Consider the following 27,047-nt stretch of genomic DNA (forward strand, 5'->3'; position numbering starts at 1 on the left):
TCATCTATCCTACTACATATAGTACTAGCCTTTGAACTTCAGTTTTCTGATTTTCTATAGTCGCTACTACAGTGAAACTTACAACACTCTATGCTCCGAATCAGGGAATTTTACCCAGACATTAGTTTTGCACTCTTTTTCCCATGGTTTCTTGCGCAGGATAAAGGCTAATCAAATCAAGGACGAACAAATACGATAGCGATACATAACAGGTGAAAGCAGCATATCATCATGATAGATATTGTAATTGAGGATTAGTAGTAGCATGTAAAAGAAGTCAGCATAAACAACTGAGAATAGTTGCGACTGAGGGAAATATTTCAAGAGAAGATGGACATTAGTACATGAAAAGCTTATGACCGAGGAAGCTGTAAGGGACACTTCTAAGAGACTTAGTATAAACAGTAAGAGATTCATGTTTTCATAAAACTAGTGACAGTTCCGATGAGTATAGAAAAAGGGTTCATAGTAATCCATGCACGTTAAATAATATGAAACCACCGGTGAATTAAATTCCAAAATGTTAGTAGTAAAATTTACAAAAAAAATTGTAATTCATGAAAATTGTAAATATAGAAGTCTGATAGAAAAAAGACGGACCAAAAAAATACGTCTGAAGCCTGCACGCTACGGTCGCAGGTTCGAATCCTGCCTCGGGCATGGATGTGTGTGATGTCCTTAGGTTAGTTAGGTTTAAGTAGTTCTAAGTTCTAGGGGACTGATGACCACAGATGTTAAGTCCCATAGTGCTCAGAGCCATTGGAACCATTTGATGCCTGCAAAGTTAGATTGATCCTGTAGAAAGCGAAACACCCAACTTCTGTAATGTGACACCATGGTCCCACAATCGAAAACTGTCAGCTATGTCAAGAACTGTGTGCAGATATTCAGTCATGCAGGCTATGCGGGCTTGACTGCAAAGTTTAGAGGAGTTTTACTTTGTTGCGAAGTCTCATTGCGTGGAAGGTTTTGGAGTAATTTAGGAAATTATTACCTAAAGTTACAGTTTATGAGGATTGTATGTGATGATGATGGCAACAGCTCGATTATTAACACTATAAACGAACTACACTAAGGTGGCAAAAGTTATAGGAAAGCGGATGCACATACAGATGGCGTGGGGTACACAAGGTGCAAAAGGGCAGTGCATTGGTGCTAGTGTCATTTGTGAGTGACACGTGTGAAAAGTTTTCAGACGTGATTATGACCGCAAGACGGACATTTGGACACGGAATGGTAGTTGCAGCAAGGCGCATGGGACATTATATTTCGGAAATCGTTAGGGAATCCAATATTGGGAGAGCCACAGTATTAAGAGTGTGCCGAGAATACCATACTTCAGGCATTAGCTCTCACCACGGTTAGCGCAGTGGCCAATGACCTTCATTTAACGGTCGAGAGCAGCGGCGTTTGTATAGAGTTGTCAGTGCTAACGGACAAGCAACAATGCATGAAATAGCCGCGGGAATTCATGTGGGACGTACGACTAACGTATCATGTAGGACAGTGCGGCGAAATTTGGCGTTAATGGGCTATGACAGCACATAACCGACGAGAGTGCCTTTGCTAACAGCACGAAATCGCCTGCAGCGACTGCCCGGGGCTCGTGACGATATTGGGCGACCCTAGCCGACTGGAAATCCTTGGCCTGCCCATACGAATCCAGATTTCAGTTTGTAGTGTAGTGTAGTGTAGTGGTAGTGTTCAAGTTTGGCGCAGACCACAAGTTGGTTGTGGTTCCACAATGGTATAGGCTGTGTTTACATGGGATGGATTGGGTCCTCTGGTAAGACTGCACTGCTCACTGACTGTAAACGGTTATATTCGGTTGCTTGGAAAGCGTTTGCAGCTGTTATAGATTTTATTTTTAAGGATGACTTTGCGCCATGTTACGGGGCCAGAATTGTCCGCGATTGGTCTGAAGAACATTGTGGACGATTCAGGCGATTATTTGGGAACCAGGCCTCTTAATATGAATCGCATAGAACATTTAATGGGACGTAATCGAGATAGTTTGTGAACAAACTGCCGCACCGGCAATACTTCCGCAACTATTGACGGCTATTGGGGCAGCATGATTCAATATTTCTGCAGCGGACTTTCGACGCCTCTTTGTGTCCATGCCTTGTGGAGCTGCTGCATTACCCCGGGGAAAGGGTAATCCGTCTCTCCAGGGTGTTGCAAAAAGGTACGGCCAAACTTTCAGGAAACATTCCTCACACACAAAGAAAGAAAATATGTTATGTGGACATGTGTCCGGAAACGCTTACTTTCCATGTTAGAGCTCATTTTATTACTGCTCTTCAAATCACATTAATCATGGAATGGAAACACACGGCAACAGAACGTACCAGTGTGACTTCAAACACTTTGTTACAGGAAATGTTCAAAATGTCCTCCGTTAGCGAGGATACATGCATCCACCCTCCGTCGCATGGAATCCCTGATGCGCTGATAAAGCCCTGGAGAATGGCGAATTGTATCACAGCCGTCCATAATACGAGCACAAAGAGTCTCTACATTTGGCACCGGAGTTGCGTAGACAAGAGCTTTCAAATGCCCCCATAAATGAAAGTCAAGAGGGTTGAGGTCAGGAGAGCGTGGAGGCCATGGAATTGGCCCGCCTCTACCAATCCATCGGTCACCGAATCTGTTGTTGAGAAGCGTACGATCACTTCGACTGAAATGTGCAGGAGCTCCATCGTGCATGAACCACATGTTGTGTCGTACTTGTAAAGGCACATGTTCTAGCAGCACAGGTAGAGTATCCCGTATGAAATCATGATAACGTGCTCCATTGAGCGTAGGTGGAAGAACATGGGGCCCAATCAAGACATCACCAACAGTGCCTGCCCAAACGTTCACAGAAAATCTGTGTTGATGACGTGATTGCACAATTGCGTGCGGATTCTCGTCAGCCCACACATGTTGACTGTGAATATTTACAATTTGATCACGTTGGAATGAAGCCTCATCCGTAAAGAGATCATTTGCACTGAAATGAGGATTGACACATTGTTGGATGAACCATTCGCGGAAGTGTACCCGTGGAGGCCAATCAGCTGCTGATAGCGCCTGCACACGCTGTACATGGTACGGAAACAACTGGTTCTCCCGTAGCACTCTCCATACAGTGACGTGGTCAACGTTACCTTGTACAGCAGCAACTTCTCTGACGCTGACATTAGGGTTATCGTCCACTGCACGAAGAATTGCCTCGTCCATTGCAGGTGTCCTCGTCGTTCTAGGTCTTCCCCAGTCGCGAGGTATAGGCTGGAATGTTCCGTGCTCCCTAAGACGCCGAGCAATTGCTTCGAACGTCTTCCTGTCGGGACACCTTCGTTCTGGAAATCTGTCTCGATACAAACGTACCGCGCCACGGCTATTGCCCCGTGCTAATCCATACGTCGTTCTAGGCGCTCAGTCCGGAACCGCGCGACTGCTACGGTCGCAGGTTCGAATCCTGCCTCGGGCATGGATGTTTGTGATGTCCTTAGGTTAGTTAGGTTTAAGTAGTTATAAGTTCTAGGGGACTGATGACCACAGATGTTAAGTCCCATAGTGCTCAGAGCCATTTGAACCATTTTAATCCATACATCAAATGGGCATCTGCCAACTCCGCATCTGTAAACATTGCACTGACTACAAAACCATGTTCGTGATGAACACTAACCTGTTGATGCTACGTACTGATGTGTTAGATGCTAGTACTGTAGAGCAATGAGTTGCATGTCAACACAAGCACCGAAGTCAACATTACCTTCCTTCAATTGGGCCAACTGGCGGTGAATCGAGGAAGTACAGTACATACTGACGAAACTAAAATGAGCTCTAACATGGAAATTAAGCGTTTCCGGACACATGTCCACATAAGATCTTTTCTTTATCTGTGTGTGAGGAATGTTTCCTGAAAGTTTGGCCGTACCGTTTTGTAACACCCTGTATATGACGGGGTATTCCGTGACTTTTGTCACATCTCTGTATGTCCAGCATGATGATTTACTGTACGACACTTGTCCCGAAGTTCGTAAAGATATGTGTTCCGTAACTTTCAGACAACGCTTCGCCCACTTTCTACCACCTGGGCAGCCAGTAGATGCCCCCGTGAAGCCGGCATGCGGCTGTTGGTGCTACTGCGGCTGTTGGCAGCAGTGTGTGCGTCGCGGCTGGACCTGCCCCTGCAGCAGCCGCCGCCGAGGGTCCCGTGCCACAGCGGCGCTGCGGCCGCCGTCCTGGCCGCCAACCAACTGCTCGTGGCGCCTCCCTGCTGCCCTTCCTTCCGCGAACTGTTCGTCCACAGGAACCTTATTACGGACGTTCCAGAGGACTGGCTACTGCACTGTCCGCATCTCGAGGTAACTGCTTTGTTGGTTTCCTACTGTCTAATGACTGTGCTTTAGTTTGCCGACTTCCATATCCGCCACCTGTTCCACCACACGTATCTAGACACCCATCTGATCCTGCACATGAAAGTTGCTTATTGACTCACAAGAAAAATTTCGCGAGAGATTTTTTTTTTTTTTTTTTTTTTTGCCCCGTGGAGTTAGCCGAGCGGTCTGGGCGCTGCAGTCATAGACTGTGCGGCTGGTCCCGGCGGAGGTTCGAGTCCTCCCTTGGGCATGGGTGTGTGTGTTTGTCCTTAGGTTAGTTTAGGTTAAGTAGTGTGTAAGCTTAGGGACTGATGACCTTAGCAGTTAAGTCCCATAAGATTTCACACACATTTGAACATTTTTATATTTTTTTACTAGCACACACAATTTATTTTATAGTACATTTTCTTCAGCATGTATACCTGTTTCTCAATGACGACAGTCCAATAACTTTTAAACTTTAGTATTGCGTCATAGACACCATCTACAGCTACATCTAAATCTACATCTACATGTTTACTCTGTAATTCTCAATTAAGTACCTGTCAGAGCATTCATCAATGTACCTTTAAGCTATTTCTCTACCGTTCCACCCTCGAACGGCACGCAGGAATGATGAGCACTTAAATCTTTCTATGCGAGCTATGATTACTCTTATTTTACACTGAAGCGCCAAAGAAACTGGTATGTAAACAGGTAGAATACGGCGCTACGGTCGGCAACGCCTATATATGATAACAAGTGTCTGGCACAGTTGTTAGATCGGTTACTGCTGCTACAATGGCAGGTTATCAATTTTTAAGTGAGTTTGAACGTGGTGCTCCAGTCGGCGCACGAGCGATGAGACCCAGCATCTCCGAGGTAGCAATAAAGTGGGGATTTTCCCGTACGACCATTTCACGAGTGTACCGTAAATATCAGGAATCAGGTACAACATCAAATCTCCGACATCGTTGTGACCAGAAAAAGATACTGCAAGAACAGGACCAACGACGATTGAAGAGAATCGTATACCACATCAAAATTGCCGCCCTTTCGCAAATTGCTGCAGATGTCAGTTCTGGGCAATCAGCAAGGGTCAGCGTACGAACCACCGAAAGAAACATCATCCATATGGGCTTTCGGAGCCGAAGGTCCACGCGTGTATCCTTGATGAGTGCATGACACAAAGATTTACGCCTCACCTGGACCCTCCAACACTGGCATTGGACTGTTGATGACTGGAAGCATGTTCCCTGGTCGGACGAGTCTCGTTTCAAGTTGTATCAAGCGAATGGACGTGTACAGTTCCGGAGACAACCTCATGAATCCATGTACCCTACACGTCAGCAGGGGACTGTTCAAGCAGATGGAGACTCTGTAATGGTGTGGGGCGTGTGTAGTTCTACTGGTATGGGACTCCTGATACGTCTAAGATACGACTCTTACAGGTGACACGTACATAAGCATCCCGTCTGATCATCTGCATCCATTAACGTCCGTTGTGCATTACAACAGACTTGGATAGTTCCAGCAGGACAATGCGCGGACATAAACGTTATTGAGCATATCTGGAATGCCTTGCAACGTGCTGGTCAAAAGAGATTTCCACCTCCTCGGACTCTTACGGATTTAAAGACAGCCCTGCAAGATTCATGGTGTCATTCCCCTTCATTACTACTTCAGACATTAGTGGAGTCCATGCCACATCGTGTTGCGACACTTCTGTGTGCTCGCGGGAGCCCTACACGATATTAGTTAGGTGTACCAGTTTCTTTGACTCGTCAGTGTACCATGATAATCATTTCTTTCTATGCAGGTGGGCGTTAAAAGAATATTTTCGCAATCATAGGAGAAAGGTGGTTATTAACTTTCACAAGAAGATCCTGCCGCAACGAAAAACGGCTTTAATTTAATGATTGTCGCCTCAACTCAAGTCTCATGCCCGTGGCATTCGCTCCTCTATTTCGCAATAATGCGAAAGCAGCTGCCTTTCTTTGAGCTTTTTGTATGTCCTACGTCACTGCCATCTGCCATCTGATACAGATCCCAAAGAAATACTCCAGAAGAAGGCGGGCAAGAGTGGTACAAGCAGTCCATTTAGTGGACCTGTTGCACTTTCTAAGTGTTCCGACAATAAGTTGCGATCTTTGTTCTGCTCTCTCCAAAGTATTATCTATGTGATCGTTCCTATTTAAGTTATTCGTAATTGTAATACCTAAGTATTTAGCTAAAGTTTCAGCCTTTAGATTTGTGTGATTTATAGTCTAACCGAAATTAAGCGAATTTCTTTTAGTACTCATGTGGCTGACTTTATACTTTTCATTATTTAGGGTCAATTGCTAATTTTCTCACCATTCAGATATCTTGTTCAAATCATTTTGCAATTGTTTTGATCCGGTCAGCATCATCTGCAAATCTATAATGGTTGCTCAGATTGTCTCCTATGTCGTTCATATACAATAGAAACAGCAGAGTGGCTGTAACACTTCCTCGGGGAACGCTAGATATTACTTCTGCTTTACTCGATGACTTTTCTTCAGTTACTACGAACTGTCACCTTCTTGACAGGAACTCAAGATTCCAGTCGTACAACTGGGGTGACAATCCAGAGGTACGCAATTTCATGGGAAGGCGCTAGAGAGGAATGGTGTCTAAAGCAATCTGGAAATATAAAAATGTGGAATCAGTCTGACATGCGCTGTTGATAGCACTTATTACTTCGTGAGAATAATGATAGTTGTGTTATACAAAAACGACGTTTTCTGAATCAGCGCTGATTATTTATGAATAAATAGAGGTAATTCATAGTGTCCGAACTCGGTATATGTTCTAAAATCCCACTGCAAAGTCACGTTTGACCTGGACTAGAGGTCTTGCCTTTATTGAGTAATTTAAGCTGCTTCACTACACCGAGGATATTTTTTTTTCTGTTACGTTGGCAATTGTTCTAGATTCAAATTCTGGAGTATTTACTTCGTTTCCTTTGGTGCATGAGTCGCGAAAACACTGTTTAGTAACTCTGCTTTAGTAGCACTGTCAACGGTGACATCACCATTGTTATCGCTCAGTGAAGGTACTGATTGCGTATCGCCGCTGGTGTACTTTACATTTTATCATAATCTCTTTGGATTTTCTGACTGATTTCGAGACATAGTTTCGTTGTGGAAACTATTAAGAGCATCTGACATTGAACTTAGAGCTAAGTTTCTAGCTTCCGTACAACTTCGCCGATCTTGATTAATTTTGGCATGGTTTTTCGTTGATTCTGCAACAGTTGTCTGACTCGTTTTGTGTACCATGTGAACTTTTACCATCACTTATTAATTTATTTGGCTTTTTTGACTTGTTTGTGCTTACACAGATCGGAAGGTGTGGAGACTGTCTCTAAGAAGCTGCAAGCGAAGGTTGTAATATTTCTACAGGAATTTGGTATGATGATCGTTACTGCTAGCCAATGAAAGCGGGTTACAAGCCGTGAGCTGTCTGGGGAAGTTAATCTTGCATTACTAAGCAACTGTTTCACGACTGGGTATCTTGTCTAGGTTTACCACATTACCAATCAGACTAACATTGATTATAATCTTTTACAGTCATACAACAACCGGTAATATATATATATATATATATATATATATATATATATATATATATATATATATATATAAAGGAGAATTTAAATAAAAAGAAAGAAATCAGTTTATATTTGCAAATTTATTTTAAGATTGTTCATTGAAATTTCAGCATATTATACGTGAGTTATAACTGAGCTGGTGCCTTATTTACGATTGTGAAAATGTGAGATTGGAATCTTACGGAACACATAAAATATGGAGCCAAGATTGGGAGACTGGATACAACACTGGATTCATAAAACAACACACAAAGAACATTGAAACACATGCAAGAGAAAGTTAACCACAACCAACAGATTCAAATTTTCAGTCAAAGAAATTACGTTCGTAGCACAATCCTGTCCGTCATGTAATTACCACACACTGGTATACTAAATTCATATTAACTCTTTGTGAAATCTTCGCGAAAAGAATAGCTGAGGGCTGCTTTGATGATTACACCACATGCTTCACGTGGTCAACTTGGTTTACACAAAGCGTATAACTCCACAGTAATTTTGATAATAAAATAAATTAGCTCGAAAAGCAATTGACAAAAGAAAAACCTTGAACTGGTTACTAACGTCTTACTATTAACCTGATGGGTCAAACAGTTATATAAGCACGTGGTACTGGTCTCGCAAAGTACACCCCACGTGGGTTGAACATAAAGAAAAGTTGCTATATTGAAAATATTGTTAAGACGAGCGTTATAATCACACAAGCATTCGCATTTAAGATTGATCTTAGTTAGAGTTACTGATCAACACGTGGTTCCACTTACTCACAAAGTAGTAACAAAGCAACAACCGGAAAATAATATGAACTTCACACGAGAATTACACTACGCTGCAATTTAAGATAACCTTAGATGTTTTAGAGCTAAACCCGAAATAAAATGATTAAATTCTCAGTTAGGCTGAACTTAACAAATCCATTGTCCTACGGACTTAGGAGACACGCGCTTAGCCGGAGATCTTACCACTTCAGACGCTCGCCACGGTCCCGCTGCAACTGCCTACTGCTGGACTGCAACTGCCACTACCCAGCGTGCTCCTGAGAGTCGCTCACAAAGACAAACGGAAGGGGCCAGAGGGGCAGCTTCCTATACCAACATGACAAGGGACGGACCGGACCATACTAAGAATAGAAACCTCTCTGCTTTTAGGAACCGTAGCTACCTGTTCCGACGTTGGTCCTACTGTTCTCTAGCAGACAGCCTTGTCTGCTACCCTCAAGCATGCAACTACAAACACATTTGATCATTCATCCTCTCACACAGAAGGGAAGGGGGATGACAGTATCTTATCATATACAGTATATAACAGAAAGCGGATGTAGGTTCCGTATGAGACTGTGTGACATGAATTACATATAAGAATTACATATAAACTGTGCTTTAAAGTGTAGTAGTGTGACAGATCGTTCTTGTTTACGTGTAAAAGTAACACGTTCCACTACTCAGTCTCCTCCCAGATAGTCAGAAACGCCACAGTAAATTTAGGAGAGGAATTTACTCCATAAATGACATCAGATTTAAGAAGTCAAACATGAAAGGAATCCAACAGAGACCTTTCATAACCCCAACGCTCCGGGAAAAGACTGTGCAGGGAATTTTCTGGCCATGCTAGGACATTCCCAAGCAGGCTTCTCACACCCTACTTAAACCAAAAGTGTAAAGAAAAGGCAAAAGGTCACCAGCTACTTGGTAAAACACAATAATTTCAAACATCTTTACAATCTACCAATTTCAAAGAGAGAAAAAAAACACACAATCTGTGACACCTATTTAAAAGATAGTGTAGACCTAATTCGGTCAGCAAGTAAAAACAATGGTTCCTGTGTCATTAATATGAAAACAATTTCTGGTTGTTACCCTTATGGAGTTCACTAGTATTTGCTCATTGCAAGAGCCAACTGATCACAGGCAATTTTATGACTGTTTATTCACAAGCAAAATTTATGAAAATAGCAAAGGTGCCACAGCAATTAAAAAAGAACATCAAATAACATCAGTATCATAAAGCAGAACATTACAATGCACAATTCGCAAAAGCAAAAAAAAAACAAAAAATTGATAAGAAAAAAAACATGTTTTACAAAGTGGTTATCACAAAAAAATTCTATATCTTATAAAACTAATAATCTGTAGAATTAACCTAACTATGTGGCACTAATTTAATCACTCTACAATATTTCAGTTAGTTAGCAAACAATGAGCACTGTGTCATTATACTGAAACTACAATAATTGTGTGATTGTTACCCTTAAGGGGTTCCTCACAATAAATATGCCCCATGCAAAGGCTAATCGATCACAGCCCAGTGAGAATGAATAGCAATCTGACTGATAAAGGAAGCAGTGCCACAGTAATGAATTTACGAAACAAAATATCACAAATCTAATACCTAACACAAGAACAAACATTGATCAATAAAACAGTACAATAGTCAACATCTAAAACAAAACACCAATAAATAAAACACCTGCAAAATACAATAGTCAAAGTTTAAAAAAAATATAGAACACCTGCAAAATACAAGAGTCAAAGTCTAAAAAAGAACAAAAATAGAACACCTGCAAAATACAAGAGTCCAAGTTTACTAAACACCAATAAATCGAGTCCCTGCAAAACACACGAGTCAAAGTTTCTGTGACAGAAACACACGTATATGCATTGAACTAAGAACCGTATAATCACTGTTCACTGATACACTCACTAGTTCCACTGTTCCGTGGCACAATATAAGGGGAGGGGGAGGGGGTTCGTCGCCGCAGCTGTCAGTAGGGATTTTTGTCCATCTGTTGCGTGCAATCCCGCCGTCTCTGCCCTCTCATGAAGTTTCTCTTGGTGGTCTGTGTCACGTACATCTCGATTTTGTTCCATGTTTGTATTGTCAAATTCGTGCGGTATCCTCGATTGACACGCCAGGTTGATATTCCTGGGCAAGGATGATGTGGTGTCACCGCCAGACACCACACTTGCTAGGTGGTAACTTAAATCGGCCGCGGTCCTGTAGTACATGTCGGACCCGCGTGTCGCCACTGTGTAATCGCAATCCTAGCGCCACCACATGGCAGGTCACAAGACACGGACTAGACCTCGCCCCAGTTGTACGGATGACATTGCTTGCGACTAGACCTACGAAGTCTTCCTCTCATTTGCCGAGAGACAGATAGAATAGCCTTCAGCTTAGTCCATAGCTACTACCTAGCAAGGCGCCATTTGTATCAGTGCTTATAGCGTACTAATATTCAAGAGAGATGTATTCCAACAAGAGAATAAAGATAAGTATTAAACGCATCTACGTACTTTTCCTCTTATTCATTAATAAGTCTCATGTTCCAGAACTTCAAGCCCGTCTGCGTTAGTTTAGCGTGCACCTAGCTACCTCATTGTGTCTATGCTGTATGAGCTAGACACAACAGATGACACTTCAATCAATCACATAGAAACATCTTTATCATTATTTTTACTAACATATTATTCAAAATGCATACGTCACAAATTTAAACTAATCAATTCTTTCTCCTCACCGTCCTCTCTACTTCTCACTGTCCTTTCTACTCAATGTACGGTTTTACGTTTGACACATGGTGTAGCCCTTTTGATTTCTTCGATCGAAGAGTTTCCACTTCTATGGCGTTTTCATGGGGAATCTTCCTTATCCGATACGGGCCGTTAAAGAGATTAAAAAATTTCTTGCAGACACCTGACCGTTTGTTAGACAGCTTGTGTGATCTGATAAGAACTTTTTGTCCTACATGAAACACTGTTTTTCTCACGTGTTTCTTATACGCCTTGACTCTGGCTTCTGCTGCACGCTTGATGTTGCGAAAGCTAAGTCAACAATTGCGTTCCGGCGTAGTCTTGGCTCTAGTGGCCAAGGCACCACCTCTTTGATTTTGCTTGGGGGCTCCTTGTTTTTTAGCACAGTGATTGGCGGAAGCTTTGTTGACGTATTAGGCAACTCATTAATTATGTTCTGAAATCCTTTTAGGTGTATGTCCCACGATCGGTGATCACGACTGCAGTATAACCTACATAATTTTCCTAATTCACGCATAATACGCTCACTGGGGTTCGAGCTGGGGTGAAAGATATATATATATATATATATATATATATATATATATATATATATATATATATATATATATATATATATAGGTTTAATTCTTCTTCTTCGAAGCATCCGCTGCCAGTATTGCGATCTAAATTGTGGTCCATTATCCGAGATAACCCTTTTCACGCTCCCAACTTCATGCAGAAACTGCTTTGCAAATGCAGTTGCCACTGCCCTTCCTGTGGCTCGCTTCAACGGAGTCAGACACACTAACTTGGAGGTTAGCTCTACCGCTACGAAAACATATGCAAAACCTGCTTTAGATCGTATTAGTGGCCCAAATAGATCCACGGCCGCGAGGTCACAAAGTTTGCTTGGTATTATCGGGTGCAATGATGCAGCATAAGTCACTGTGGCCGCCTTTGCTCGCTGACAAGGTCCGCACACTCTAAGTACACCACGAATACGCCGTAGCATGTTATTAAAATAGCGTGTCTCTTTCAGTTTTTCACAACATTTCTGTGCTCCGAAGTGACCATAACTCAAGTGTATGTACCATATAATTTTGTTTACGAGTTCCTCCGGAATCACCAACACCCATCTGGAGTCGTCCGGGACTCGTTTCTTGAATAATATTCTGTTGCGCACTAAGTAGTACTGGCGTATTCCTACATTCTCCTTGTCCTCCCACTTCTTCTTTATATCTTTCAATACTGCGTCCTTATCCTGTTCGTCCGCTATACTCCCTAAAGAGGTGGTAACAAAATTCTCGAACGCTACATTCTGTAAGTATAGGATGCTAAAATTATTTTCACCGAGTTCCCTTTCTTCTGTGTGAACCAAACCTATAGGAATGCGCGATAAAGCGTCAGCAATTACATTTTTCTGTCCAGGAATGTATTCTACAGTGAAGTTATATTCCTGTAGGTATAGTGCCCAGCGTCCTAGTCTCCCATGCGTGATTTTTGTGCTCATCAGAAATTGGAGTGCACGATGGTCAGTGTACACCTTGGTGGTCCTTCCAAATAAAAAATACCTAAATTTTGAGAATGCCCAAACTATCGCGAGTGCTTCGAGTTCCGTCACGGAATAATTTTTTTCACATCGTGAGAGTACCCTGCTCCCAAACGAGATTGTTTTCCAAGTTGTAATATCATCATTTCCTTCCGTTTGAAACAGTACCGCACCTAATCCTGACAAGGAACTGTCCGTCATTAAACAGAATTCTTGTGTCAGGTCGGGATGCACGAGGATGGGAGCCTCTACCAATGCCTTTTTCAATTTATAAAATTCATCCTGTGCCTCTTGATCCCAGACCCACAAAGCGTTCTTCCCTGTTAGTCCACATAGACGGGGTGTACCAAGTACACTAATATTTATAAATCGCTTATAAAAATTACACAGGCCTAAGAATGCTCGCAACTGTTTTTTATTTGTCGGCATTGCACACTCCGCTATCGCCGCAATTTTCTCCGGGTCAGGTTGTATTCCATTTGCTGAGACGATATGGCCTAAGAATTTTATGTTCTCTCGTCCGAACTGTGACTTATCTAAGTTGACTGTTACACCTGCCTTCTCAAAAACATCGAGTAGTCTGTTCAGAACGTCATTATGGTCCTCCCACGACTTTTCCGCAATTAATATGTCATCCACGTAAATTGTCACTCGCTGTTTCAAATCATCAGGTAAAATGCTATTTAATCCCCTTATAAAAGCAGCTGATGAGACGTTTAGTCCGAACGGGAGACGCCGGAATTGGAAACAATTTCCGTAACACAGGAACGCTGTATATAATCTGCAAGATGGGTGTAGCACGATTTGCCAAAAACTCGAACGGAGGTCGACAGATGATAGTACCTTTACCCCGTGGAAACGTTGTAAGAGTTCCTCAAGGCTCTCAGGCCTGTCCGTTTCCGACATAATAATTGTGTTTATCTGTCTCGAGTCTAGCACCAAACGAACTGAGTTGTCGCGTTTTGGCACGACAAGCAAAGGTGAGTTGTACGAGCTTACTGCCCGCTCAATTATTCCTTGTTCTAACATCGTGTTTATTTCCTTCTCCACCTGGGCTTTATACGCCACGGGAATAGGGTATGGTCTAACAGAAAACTTCTGATGGTCACGTACTCTGAATTGGTACATAAAACCCTTAATAGCCCCGGGAGTCTCAGAAAATACCCGTTCATGATTCCTAAGTAGGCAATACAATTTCTCCTTTTCCCTGTCCGTGGTTCTGACACCCGCGATGCTCTTTCTCAGTGCATCAGCAAAAGCAACATCTTTCCCCTACTCACCAGACATAGAGCACGACTCACTTACATAGTTCACGAGTAGCTCCAGTCTGGGTTGCGACTCGGTTTGAGCTTGAAATTTTAGGCAACTAATTTCTGACTCGGCACGTAATATGCATTCATCAAATACTAAATTAATTGGCTGATCCCCAACTTGAACTGTCATTACTCCTCCACCCATGTCAATTACTGCATGGTGGGCATTCATGAAATCATTTCCTAAAATCATTGCCACATTCAGCATTGGGAGCACAAAGAAGTTGTACTCAAACTCTCTTCCCTGGCAGGTAAAATTAAGCCAAGTTTGCCTTCGGATTTATATGCTCTTACCGTAGATTGCGCCCTTCACCTTTATTCCTCTCACTTGAAAAACGGGCCAAGTCCCAGTCCCTTCGCATTTTTGAAATGCTGCCTCGCTCACTATCGAGAAAGGGCTTCCAGTGTCAATGACACACTTAAAATATATTTCGTTTACTGCAACTGTCACGACTGGATTTATTCCCGAAATTTTAGCACTCGTAGTTTCTTGCAACAAATCCTCTCTAATATCTTCCCTCTCTATATACCGTATGCACTCCTTTGCCATGTCGTTCATTGGTTCCGATTGGGCGCCTTCTGCGCTGATCGTTTGTCATTGCCGATTTTGTTCATTTCCATTTGCTGGATTATGTCTAGGGTTAGCTGGCCGAATTTCAACATCATGAGGTGCTCCGCCTATAGTCCTATTTCCACCGTGTTCACCGTAGTATCGATTCTGGTTGCCGTAACTGTTCCGTTCACGATTCTGTCCACGTCCTCGATCATTTCTGTTGTTCCACCTGTGTTCGCGACTGTTACCCCAGTTTCTATACGGCCGGTCCCGATTATTGTTCCTTTCGCGTCGCGACGACCAGTCACGCCGTTGATTAGTAATACGGCCACGACTGCGGTCGCGCTGCTGTGCCCCGTAATAACTTTGTGCCTGATTAGGCGGGCATTCTGCTGTATTATATTCCAACTCTTGGAGCAGTGTTTTAAACGTTTCCACGTCCTCTTTGCTTCGTCCCGCAAGAATGACGTGCCGCAAGTGCATCGGCAATTTGGTGATGCATATCCTAATTAGTTCCGCAGGCCCGTATGGGTCGTATAAAAATTGATTTGCCTGCAGCATGTGGTCGAATAGGCGTGCAGGGCTGCCGAATCCAGACTGGTTCAAATTTGGCAGCATAATTATGCCATGTTTGACCCTATCTTGTGCCGCTTCCGACCAATAGGCGGACAGAAAGGCTTGTCGAAACTCCCGAGTGGAGTTGCAGTGACGCGCTGCCGACCTTATGCGACTCGCCGGTTCGCCTTCCAAATAGCCACACATATATTCTATTTTATGTGAACTTGCCCAGTCGGGGGGAAGACAAAACTCAAATTGCTCGAGCCATGCTCGTGGATGTATGCCTTTTTGAGAATTTCGGAATATCTCAAACTTTCTTACCGTAAGGAAATGTTTGAAATCACATCCCCGCATTTCCTCCTGTCGAGGCCCTTGAATGTTTCTATTTCTCTCATGTCTGCCCCTTAAATTACATTCTTCCCTGTCGTCAAAATCTCCCTCGTGGCCGGAGTCCCTCTCTGCACTGTTCGTACGGCTATTTTTATTGCTATTGGCGAGTTTGGAATCACACGCCATGCGGTTTTCCAGATGCGCCACGCGTTCTTGTAATTCGCCTGTTACAGCTTTGTGTCACCTGTTCACTTCGAATTGTCCCTTCTGAAATTTAAGAAGCGAACACACTTCTTCGATCTCTGCGGCCGCTACCGGTGAAGTATTGTTCTCGCTTTCCGTCAGCTTCATCGTGCCTACAATGTCCGCTAATGCCGCAATCTTATCATCTATTTGTCTCTTGTCCTCCGCCCCAGTCTGCTTCAATTGTTCAACCTGCTGTTCCAACGCGTGGATCGCTAAACTGTTGTCCACTATTGTGATGCTAACGGACGTGGGACAATGCGTTTCCGCCTCCTGGACCCTCGAGAGTACCTGTTGGTGCTCCCTTTGGCATTCTTCTCTCAGCTCTTGGAAATTTCTAAGTAGCTGTTCTTCGCTCTCTTTAAATTCGGCATCGCCACTCCGCTTACCCTGTTCTAACGCTTGCAGACGGTCATCGATTTGTTCAAATGTACGGCCTAATTCTTTCATAATATCACTTTTTATTTCACTTGCCAGATTGTTTATTCTTTGTGAGATATCATCGGACACTCTCTGCATCGACTTGTAAACTTTATTTGTCTGCTGGATTAGTTTTTCGTCTATTTGTTCGCCTAGCTCGCGGATAGATTTTTCAGATTTCTGTGTCATTTGTTCGCCTAGCTCGTGGATCGATTTTTCAGATGATTCTTTTTGTTGTCGGAACGATTTTTCTGATGATTCTTTTTGTTCTCGGAACGATTTTTCGGATGATTCTTTTTGTTCTCGGAACGATTCTTCTGCTTTCCGCATCATTTGTTCCCCTAGCTCGCGGATCGATTTTTCAGATGATTCTTTATTTTGTTGCAATAAGGCTTTCATGAGTTCTGCCAAATCAATTTGGTTAGTTGGAGGCAAATTAATTTGTGGCTCTGATGTGAGCCCGTTCGTGCTGTTTTGCATTTCGTCTGAAGTATTTCCCATTGCATTTTCGGAACTGCCCGACGCGTTAACATTCGAAATCAAATTATCCCCTTGGTCCATATTGCTTAAGTTGTCGGACCACTTACTTTTAGTTTGGTTACGTGTCTGCATTAGTTCAATTTATACCCAGTATGCAACACACTAATCACAGTAAATGTATCCCCCAAAAATTTCGACAGTTACATGGAAGGTACCCAACCTAGTACTCACTTTTTCACACGCAAAACAAATTTTTATCTTTGATCGAAACAGTGGAATTTACAAGCGAGAGAAAAAAAAAAAACCACACACACATATAAAACACACAAATATAGAAAACAAAACAACAAGACAAACAACACAACGCCGCTCAACAACGCAGTGAATCTTTAGAAAGTCTCCTCAGAAACAACGCAGAAGTTGTTTGAGCGCTGTAGGGAAAAAAAATTAAGATTATAACACGCTCGCAATCTAACGTCTCAGAGATTCCAGAGTCTAGCGGAATCACAGAACAGGGTCACCATGTGTAATATTTCTACATGAATTTTCTATGCTGGCATCTGGGTGCTAATAGTAGAATAAAACCGGGTTACAAGCTGTGAACTGTCTGGGGAGATTAATCTTGCATTACTAAGCAACTGTTTCACGACTGGGTATCTTGTCTAGGTTTACCACATTACCAATCAGACTAACATTGATTATAATCTTTTACAGTCATACAACAACCGGTAATATATATATATATATATATATATATATATATATATATATATATATATGTATATATATATATATATATATATATATATATAAAAAGGAGAATTTAAATAAAAAGAAAGAAATCAGTTTATATTTGCAAATTTATTTTAAGATTGTTCATTGAAATTTCAGCATATTATACGTGAGTTATAACTGAGCTGGTGCCTTATTTACGATTGTGAAAATGTGAGATTGGAATCTTACGGAACACATAAAATATGGAGCCAAGATTGGGAGACTGGATACAACACTGGATTCATAAAACAACACACAAAGAACATTGAAACACATGCAAGAGAAAGTTAACCACAACCAACAGATTCAAATTTTCAGTCAAAGAAATTACGTTCGTAGCACAATCCTGTCCGTCATGTAATTACCACACACTGGTATACTAAATTCATATTAACTCTTTGTGAAATCTTCGCGAAAAGAATAGCTGAGGGCTGCTTTGATGATTACACCACATGCTTCACGTGGTCAACTTGGTTTACACAAAGCGTATAACTCCACAGTAATTTTGATAATAAAATAAATTAGCTCGAAAAGCAATTGACAAAAGAAAAACCTTGAACAGGTTACTAACGTCTTACTATTAACCTGATGGGTCAAACAGTTATATAAGCACGTGGTACTGGTCTCGCAAAGTACACCCCACGTGGGTTGAACATAAAGAAAAGTTGCTATATTGAAAATATTGTTAAGACGAGCGTTATAATCACACAAGCATTCGCATTTAAGATTGATCTTAGTTAGAGTTACTGATCAACACGTGGTTCCACTTACTCACAAAGTAGTAACAAAGCAACAACCGGAAAATAATATGAACTTCACACGAGAATTACACTACGCTGCAATTTAAGATAACCTTAGATGTTTTAGAGCTAAACCCGAAATAAAATGATTAAATTCTCAGTTAGGCTGAACTTAACAAATCCATTGTCCTACGGACTTAGGAGACACGCGCTTAGCCGGAGATCTTACCACTTCAGACGCTCGCCACGGTCCCGCTGCAACTGCCTACTGCTGGACTGCAACTGCCACTACCCAGCGTGCTCCTGAGAGTCGCTCACAAAGACAAACGGAAGGGGCCAGAGGGGCAGCTTCCTATACCAACATGACAAGGGACGGACCGGACCATACTAAGAATAGAAACCTCTCTGCTTTTAGGAACCGTAGCTACCTGTTCCGACGTTGGTCCTACTGTTCTCTAGCAGACAGCCTTGTCTGCTACCCTCAAGCATGCAACTACAAACACATTTGATCATTCATCCTCTCACACAGAAGGGAAGGGGGATGACAGTATCTTATCATATACAGTATATAACAGAAAGCGGATGTAGGTTCCGTATGAGACTGTGTGACATGAATTACATATAAGAATTACATATAAACTGTGCTTTAAAGTGTAGTAGTGTGACAGATCGTTCTTGTTTACGTGTAAAAGTAACACGTTCCACTACTCAGTCTCCTCCCAGATAGTCAGAAACGCCACAGTAAATTTAGGAGAGGAATTTACTCCATAAATGACATCAGATTTAAGAAGTCAAACATGAAAGGAATCCAACAGAGACCTTTCAAGGTTGACCTGCCTTTTAAACAGATTTACTTTACGTTTATTTTTGGTGGGTTTGGATGTTACGGTATTGAGTCTAATTACAACAGCATTGTGGTCACTAATCCTTGTATCCACCATGGTGTTCCATATTTGATCAAGATTATTTTTTGCTGTTCGTTGGTCTAATGGCTCAAGTACGGTGTCACAGGGACGGGAAACGAAGAACATGGAAAGGCTCTTTCAAGAATGGAATTAGTCGAAGTCTGGTGCCCGGTCTGGGAAACAGATTAAACTACTGGTTATAACATGGTGTTGAGCTACTACGTGCGGATTGTGTGTTATGGACATCACAAGTGCACCAAATTTAAAATGTTTGTCCTCTTTTCTTATCTGAAGTGTCTATCGTCCATTTTTCATTTCTGTTTAAATCTACACCCTATATAAATAACTTTTGAAAATCTTATTAACATTTAAATTTGTATTAGTTATTAATAAATTTCTATTACTCATAAAGGCTTTGCTTTCTATTACTAGTCTGCATTTTATATACTCTCTACTTCGACAATTATCAGTGGTTTTGCTGCCCGATTAGCAAAACTCATCTACTGCTTTTACTGTATCAATTCCTAATCTAATCTCCTCAGTACCTCCTGATTTAATTGGAATACCTTCCATTACTATTGTTTTCCTTTCGTTTATTTTCATCTTATAATCTCTTTTCAAGACATTACTCATTACATTGAACTAGTCATTCAAATTTTTTGCGTCTGTGATAGAATAACAATTTTATTGAACTTCAATCGCATTTCCTAATTTCTCCTTGGTTTCCTGTACTGTTTGTCGATTCTACGCATAAATAGAGCTGAGGATGTGGTACAGCCCTCATTCCTTTTCAACTACTGCTTCCCTCTCATGTTATATGTTTCTTATAACTGCAGTCTGGTTTCTTTGCAGGTTGTAGATAACCTTTCGCTCGCTCTTTTTTTCGCCGCTACCTTTAGGCTTTCAAAGACTGACTTCCTGTCACATTGTCAAATTTTTCTCTAAACCCACGAACACTAAAATGTACGTGGTCCCTCATCAGTCTAAGTTGTAGGTTCAGTAAAGCATCGGATGTTCTCACATTTGTCTGGAACTTAGACCGATCTTACCCGAGGTCGGCTTTGTGACATTACAGCCTTTATCACTGCGATTTTTAACATGTAAAAAGTTTTTTTTCTGTATTTGCGTCAGTATGTGCGAACTTCTAACATATACCAATGAATGTTGTAACCAGATATCTTTGCCGCGCTCCTGAAAAACGCAGAATATCACGATAGCTATAAACTGTTATACGCTGCTATCGATCAGAGAAGAAAAACGATGCACCTATGTTTAAAAATAACAATTGCCAATTTTTTACTTCTGCAGGGAGCCGCGCCGCTCTCTAGCTGTTCTTCTGTGAATGTGTTGCGAGTCGGACGCAAAAGTATTGTGCTCCATACTGATATCATCATTTTATTTTAAATTTAAGAGTTTAAGTGATTAAAAATATATGTAGCCACAAACAAGTGAGAATGTGTATCATGAAAATTCGCTCCACCGCCACAATGGGTGGCCATGTTAATGTAAGTTTCCGTTTCATAATATAATACTTGAAGCCTTGAAGTTTATTTAATTTCAAAGAAAATCTCTCAACCTTATTTTCATTAATTGTACTTGTGATAATCTTTCCTGTTTAAAAGATTTATGCAGCTTATGATCCAGCGTGTGTTCTATCGGAACAGGAGGCTGTCGTGACGACATCGCTATAGTATTTATTCCAAGTTCTTTCAGTTCCGTTTATATGTTCGTACAAATCCATTTAGTTGGTCCCTTAGGTTTCTTTCATGTAACTTCTGTCTGTTTTCTCCGCGCGATCTTCCTCCGAAAAAAAAAATTCTGTTCATTTTTTAGTAATTTTCGATATCGCGAATGAGAAAAGACAGCCGCCTCCTGCTCCGAACGGAACACCACGACTTTTCTAACGTCGGAGAGTACCGCACGAATTTTCCGCTAAAAGGTAATAGAATTTCTTAAAGCTGGATCAATTACACATGTTGCTGCTGTTCTCCGACAAATCTGGTGTGATTAATAGTAATTTATTCTGTCACGACAAAAAGAACCAATTTTATTTTTACCAAAGCAACAAATCTTTCAATTAAATTACTGAAAAAAAAAGAAATCATACCAGAGCTTCTACCAGTACTTTCAATCTTCTGTAAGACGTATTAAACTGATGTCTCGGTAATATTCACGCCTGTCAGAGTTTGCCTTCTTTGAATCGAAATTATTCCATTCTGGTTGAGGTCTGGGGGTATTTCGTCCTGACTCGTGTATCTTTCAACAGTGGTAAAATTTTTTTTCGTCACTGCTTCCCCCAAGAACCACATTAATTCTCAGTGAACATCGTCTGATCTAAGGGCCTTGTTTAGGTCCTTGTTTACACTAAGTGATTTATGGCGTTTCCCAAGGTTGTGTTATAGGCCTTTTACTGTTCCTTATCTATGTAAATGATTTTGGAGACAATCTGAGCAGCCGTCTTCGGTTGTTTGCAGATGACGCTGTCGTTTATCGACTAATAAAGTCATCAGAAAATCAAAACAAATCACAAAACGATTTAGAAAAGATAAGTGAATGGTACGAAAAGTGGCAGTTGGCCCTAAATAACGAAAACTGTGAGGTCATCCACATGAGTGCTAAAAGGAACTCGTTAAACTTCGGTTACACGATAAATCAGTCTAATCTAAAAGCCGCAAATTCAACTAAATACCTTGGTATTACAATTACAAACAACTTCAATTGGAAGGAACAGGAGAAAATTCTGTGGGGAAGGACAACCAAAGACTGCGTTTTATTGGCAGGGCACTGAGAAAATGTAACAGGCCTACTATGGAGACTGCCTACACTACGCTTGTCCGTCCTCTTTTAGAATACTGCTGCGCGGTGTGGAATCCTTACCAGATAGGACTGACGAAGTACACCCAAATGTTCAATGAAAGGCAGCACGTTTTGTATTATCGCGAAATATGAGAGACAGTGTCACAGAAATGATACAGGATTTGGGCTGGAAATCATTAAAAGAAATGCGTATTTCGTTGCGACGGGATCTTCTCACGAAATTCCAATCACCAACTTTCTCCTCCGAATGGGAAAATATTTAGTTGACACCGACCTACGTAGGGAGGAACGATCACCAACATAAAATAAGGGAAATCAGAGCTCATACGGAAAGACATAGGTGTTCATTATTTCCGCGCTCTATACGAGATTGGAATAATGGAGAATTGTGAAGGTGGTTCGATGAACCCTCTGCCAGGCACTGAAATGTGATTTTCAGGGTATCCATGTGGATGTAGATGTAGATGTAAGGTCTTTCAGAGCTATGTCAAATTCTTCGCGTTGTATTGTATCTCCTATCTCATCATCTTCCGCTTCCTTTTATGTGTACATAATGTAATCTTTATATTTGTTTCTCTCGTCAAGGCCACATGCTGCTTTCGCATTACAGTCCTCCCTTCTTTACTTAGTACGGCCTTTCCATCGGATCTCTTAATTTGTGAGGTATATGAATATCTTTCTGTGTCAGCGTCATGGCCATGTCAGGAAGAGTGACTAACGACCGGAACTTCGGTTCAGCAGTAAACTGCGTTCAGGAGGGATAAGGCCTTCAGTGTAATGTTGGTGTGCTGACGCCCACAGAAGCTGAGCGTGTCCCGCAACGCGTTGCGGCGGCTGCCCGACGGCTTGCTGTCGGCCGCCTCCAGCCTGCGCCGCCTGCAGGCCTCCCACAATCGCCTGGACAGCCTGCCGCCCCGGTTGCTGCACAACGCCACCTCGCTGCAGGTACGTACAGCGGCGTCTGTGAGGCCCCAAATCATTAAGCCCTACGCAGCCCGCTTCCCAATCCGCCAAGTGCTCAGCGTACCTCACAAGTCGACCGTGCACGTCTCATTCGTAAACTCGGAAAAATGGGTACTGATCTACATGTAATACTGGTTCTTACAGCAAGTTGTATGCAAAATAGGCTAACATCAGCATCCATCAAAATACATAAATCACCTTTTCTTTTCAGTTGTATCTACGATCTTTATTCTGTCCTGTACAATACTCGCCATTTCTTCATAACTACTGCAATCTACATCTATTTCAAACTGCTTATTATAATTAAGGGCGAAAGAAACTGGTACACCTGCTCAGTATTGTGTAGGACGCCTGCGAGCACGCAGAAGTGCCGAAACACGACGTGGCATGGAAAAAAATGGTTCAAATGGCTCTGAGCACATCTGAGGTCATCAGTCGCCGGGAACTTAGAACTACGTAAACCTAGCTAACCTATGGACATCACACACATCCACACCCGAGGCAGGGTTCGAACCTGCGACGGTAGCGATCGCGCGGTTCCAGACTGAAGCGCCTAGAACCGCTCGGCCACACCGCCCGGCGACGTGGCATGGACTCGGCTAATGTCTGAAGTGGTTCTAGAGGTAATTGCCCCATGAATCCTGCAGAGCTATGCATAAATCCATAAGAGTACGAGGGGGTGGCGTTCTCTTCTGAACAGTACGTTGCAAAGCATCCCAGATATGCTCAATAATGTTCATGTCTGGGGAGTTTGGTGACCTGTGGAAGTGTTTAAACTCAGAAGAGTGTTCCTGCAGACACTCTGTAGCAGTTATGGACTTGTGGGATGTCACAGTGTCCTGCTGGAATTGCCCAAGTCCGTCGGAGTGCACAACGGACATGAATGGATGCAGGTAATCACACAGGTTGCGTACATACGTGTCACCTGTGTAAGTCGTATCATTACAGAGCCTTCACCAGCTTGAACAGTCCCCTGCTCACTCGCAGGGTCCATGGATCCATGAGGTTGTCTCCAAACCCGTACACGTCCATCCGCTCGATGCCATTTGAACCGAGACTCGTCCGGCCTGGTAACATGTTTCCAGTCCTCAGCAGTCCAGTGTCGGTGTTAAAGGGTGCGGGAGAGACATAAAGCTTTGTGTCGTGCAGTCATCAAGGGTACAAGAGTGAACCTTCGGTTCCGAAAACCTACATCGATGATGTTTCGCTGAATAGCTCTCACGCTGACACTTGTTGATGGCCCAGCACTGAAATCAGCAACAATTGGCGGAAGGGTTGCAACTCTGTGACGTTGAACGATTCTCTTCAGTCGTCGTAGGTCCCGTTCTTGCAGGGTCCTTTTCTGGCCGCAAGGATATCGGAGATTTGATGTTTTACCGGATTCCTGATATTCACGGCACACTCGTGAAATGGTCGTACGGGAAAATCCCCACTTGATTGCTATCTGAGAGACGCTGTGTCCCATTGTTCGTGCACCGACTATAATACTACGTTCAAACTCACTTAAATCTTGTTAACCTGCAATTGCAGCAGCAGTAACAGATCTAGCAACTGCGGTAGAACGTGTCGTCGTATGTAGGCATAGCGGACTACCGCGCCGTATTCTGCCAGTTTAAATGTCTCTGTATTTCAATAAGCATACCTATACCAATTTCTTTGGCGCTTCAGTGTATATTGAAACCCAGGTCTTCTCCACAAATTCTTCTTCCGGCCATCATTCCTCACATACTTCTGTACCAAGCTGACGATTGCTTGATGCCACAGGATGTGACCAGTCCTATCAATTGATTTCATCTTTCAGTCGAATTGTGTCATAGATTTCATCCTCCCCCAATTCTATTCAGTAACTCGTCTTTAGTTACTCGATTTATCCACTTAATCTTCTACATTTGTGTATAGCACATCATTTATAACGCCGGCCGGAGTGGCCGTGCGGTTCTAGGCGCTACAGTCTGGAGCTGAGCGACCGCTCCGGTCGCAGGTTCGAATCCTGCCTCGGGCATGGATGTGTGTGATGTCCTTAGGTTAGTTAGGTTTAATTAGTTCTAAGTTCTAGGCGACTGATGACCTCAGAAGTTAAGTCGCATAGTGCTCAGAACCATTTTTGAACATTTATAACGCAACTGTTCTCTCCTCAAACTCTTACCGGAATACGAGAGATGCCGCAAGTAATGAGGCCAATGAGTAGGGGCACTACCTCAGTGGTATGTGGTGTAAGTTGAGAAATTCGGTCTGACGAGAGGCGTGCTAGGGTAGTCCGGGCGGTTTTTGTAACCACAGTGTCCGGGTTGGGTAGTCATTAGCGCATCTGCCTACTAAGCAGTTTTATGTATAAAAGAACACGCTGTAAATATATGAATATTCAACATCAGAAAAGACTTCCTAACACTTAAATTTATGTTCCATGTTAAAAATTTCTTTTCATGGAAATGCTTTTCTTATTATTGCCAATCTGTATTTTATTTCCTCTTCTGCCATCATTTTTATTTTTCCGTCAAAATAACGAAACTCATCTGCTGCTTTTATTATCACATTTCCTAATCTAACACTGTCAGCATCGGCGAGAAATATATTGTGGCAGACTGGCAGATCAGCATGACACAGTCGTAATCTTTGATAATTTGTTTATTAGTCAGATAGGAAATTACGCAGTAAAAGTATATTTAACATGGGGAGTTTTACGCTGTTTCGGCGGTCCCTCGGATGATGCATCGCCAGGAAGTTTATACCACTCTCCACGGAAACTAGGGAATGAGAAATGCGGTGTTTGTGGCACTCTCGAGGGAAAATGGAGTGAACTTTTTAAAATTGAGGATGATACCATCCGCAGAAAACCAGACAATGATACTTTTAGAACATTGTATCTCATTTCTTCTGTTTGTGTATGTGTGCTAGGACTGATTACAATACTAGTGACATGCGCATAAATAAGTAATTCTGCCTGTAATAATTAGACAGAAGATCATTTACATATATAAGAAACAATAGAGCACCTAATATTGAGCCGTGGGGTTTCCCATACATACATAATTTTTCCCGAATCAGAATTACGTCCCTGGACTGTATTGATTGAATTACCAACTACACCTTTCTGCATTCACTTGGTTACCTTCAGTAGCTGCTGGTAAACCATTCGGGATGTGAGGTCGTGGTCTAAGAAACTCTTCTGTTCCTGACGTTTCGTTCAGGACTGCGCTGGACATCTTCAGAGGCGCTCCTCCGCTAAGTCTTGACGACTGACTGGTCGGAGGTCCGAGAGCAGACATACATACTGTAACAAAGGGGGCGTGAGCGAAGTAACACGTGATGAGCAGAGATACTCCGTGTCAAAGATAAAACTCAACTATCGATTGTGGTCTTGTCAAAGATAAAATTGTCTAGCGATTCTGCAGAGCTACTATCCATAGGTCGCAAGTTTCATTGCATCCTCTTTTCTATTAAAATTATCCTGATGCTTTTAAATTTCAATGGCTTCTCTACATGGTCGTGGATAATAATTCGACGTTGTAGATAAAATCTCTGTTTCAGAAAACTTCACTTCGTGGTTTCCTGACTGAAGAGCATGCTCTGCTACAGCTGATTTCTTTATTTTTCCTAGTCGGCAAAGAGTTTTGTGCTCTTTTAGCAGTGTATTTACGCTCCTCTTGGTATTTCCAATATTAACTCTGCCACACGTACACATGTCGACAGAGGAGGACGTTTATCCCTCACAACTTGGAGTACTTGACTTACCTTCTTTGTTGGTCTAAAGACCGATCTGATGTCATGTTTACGTAAAATCTTACCGATCTGATCCGCTACTTTTTTAATAAAAGGGAGAGAAACTGTATTTTCCCTTCGTTCTGGTTTATCCCTGTCCTTCGGTCTTCTGTTCCTTGGTCGTAAAATTCTCGTTACCTCTTTCCCT

The 27,047-nt window shown here is 42.2% G+C and overlaps 1 protein-coding gene across 1 annotated transcript in view; it reads left to right on the plus strand.

The window, feature by feature from the left end:
• Positions 1-27,047, plus strand: part of LOC126236631 (leucine-rich repeat-containing protein 15-like) — a 92,509-nt gene that overhangs the window by 18,512 nt on the left and 46,950 nt on the right. Inside the window, exons 2-3 of the mRNA XM_049946082.1 lie at positions 4,056-4,355; positions 22,979-23,122. Coding sequence (XP_049802039.1) covers positions 4,116-4,355; positions 22,979-23,122 — 384 coding nt within the window. The 5' untranslated portion in view covers positions 4,056-4,115. The remainder of the gene's footprint in view (positions 1-4,055; positions 4,356-22,978; positions 23,123-27,047) is intronic.

The sequence above is a fragment of the Schistocerca nitens genome, chromosome 1 (assembly GCF_023898315.1).
Source record: "Schistocerca nitens isolate TAMUIC-IGC-003100 chromosome 1, iqSchNite1.1, whole genome shotgun sequence".
Classification (NCBI taxonomy): domain Eukaryota; kingdom Metazoa; phylum Arthropoda; class Insecta; order Orthoptera; family Acrididae; genus Schistocerca; species Schistocerca nitens.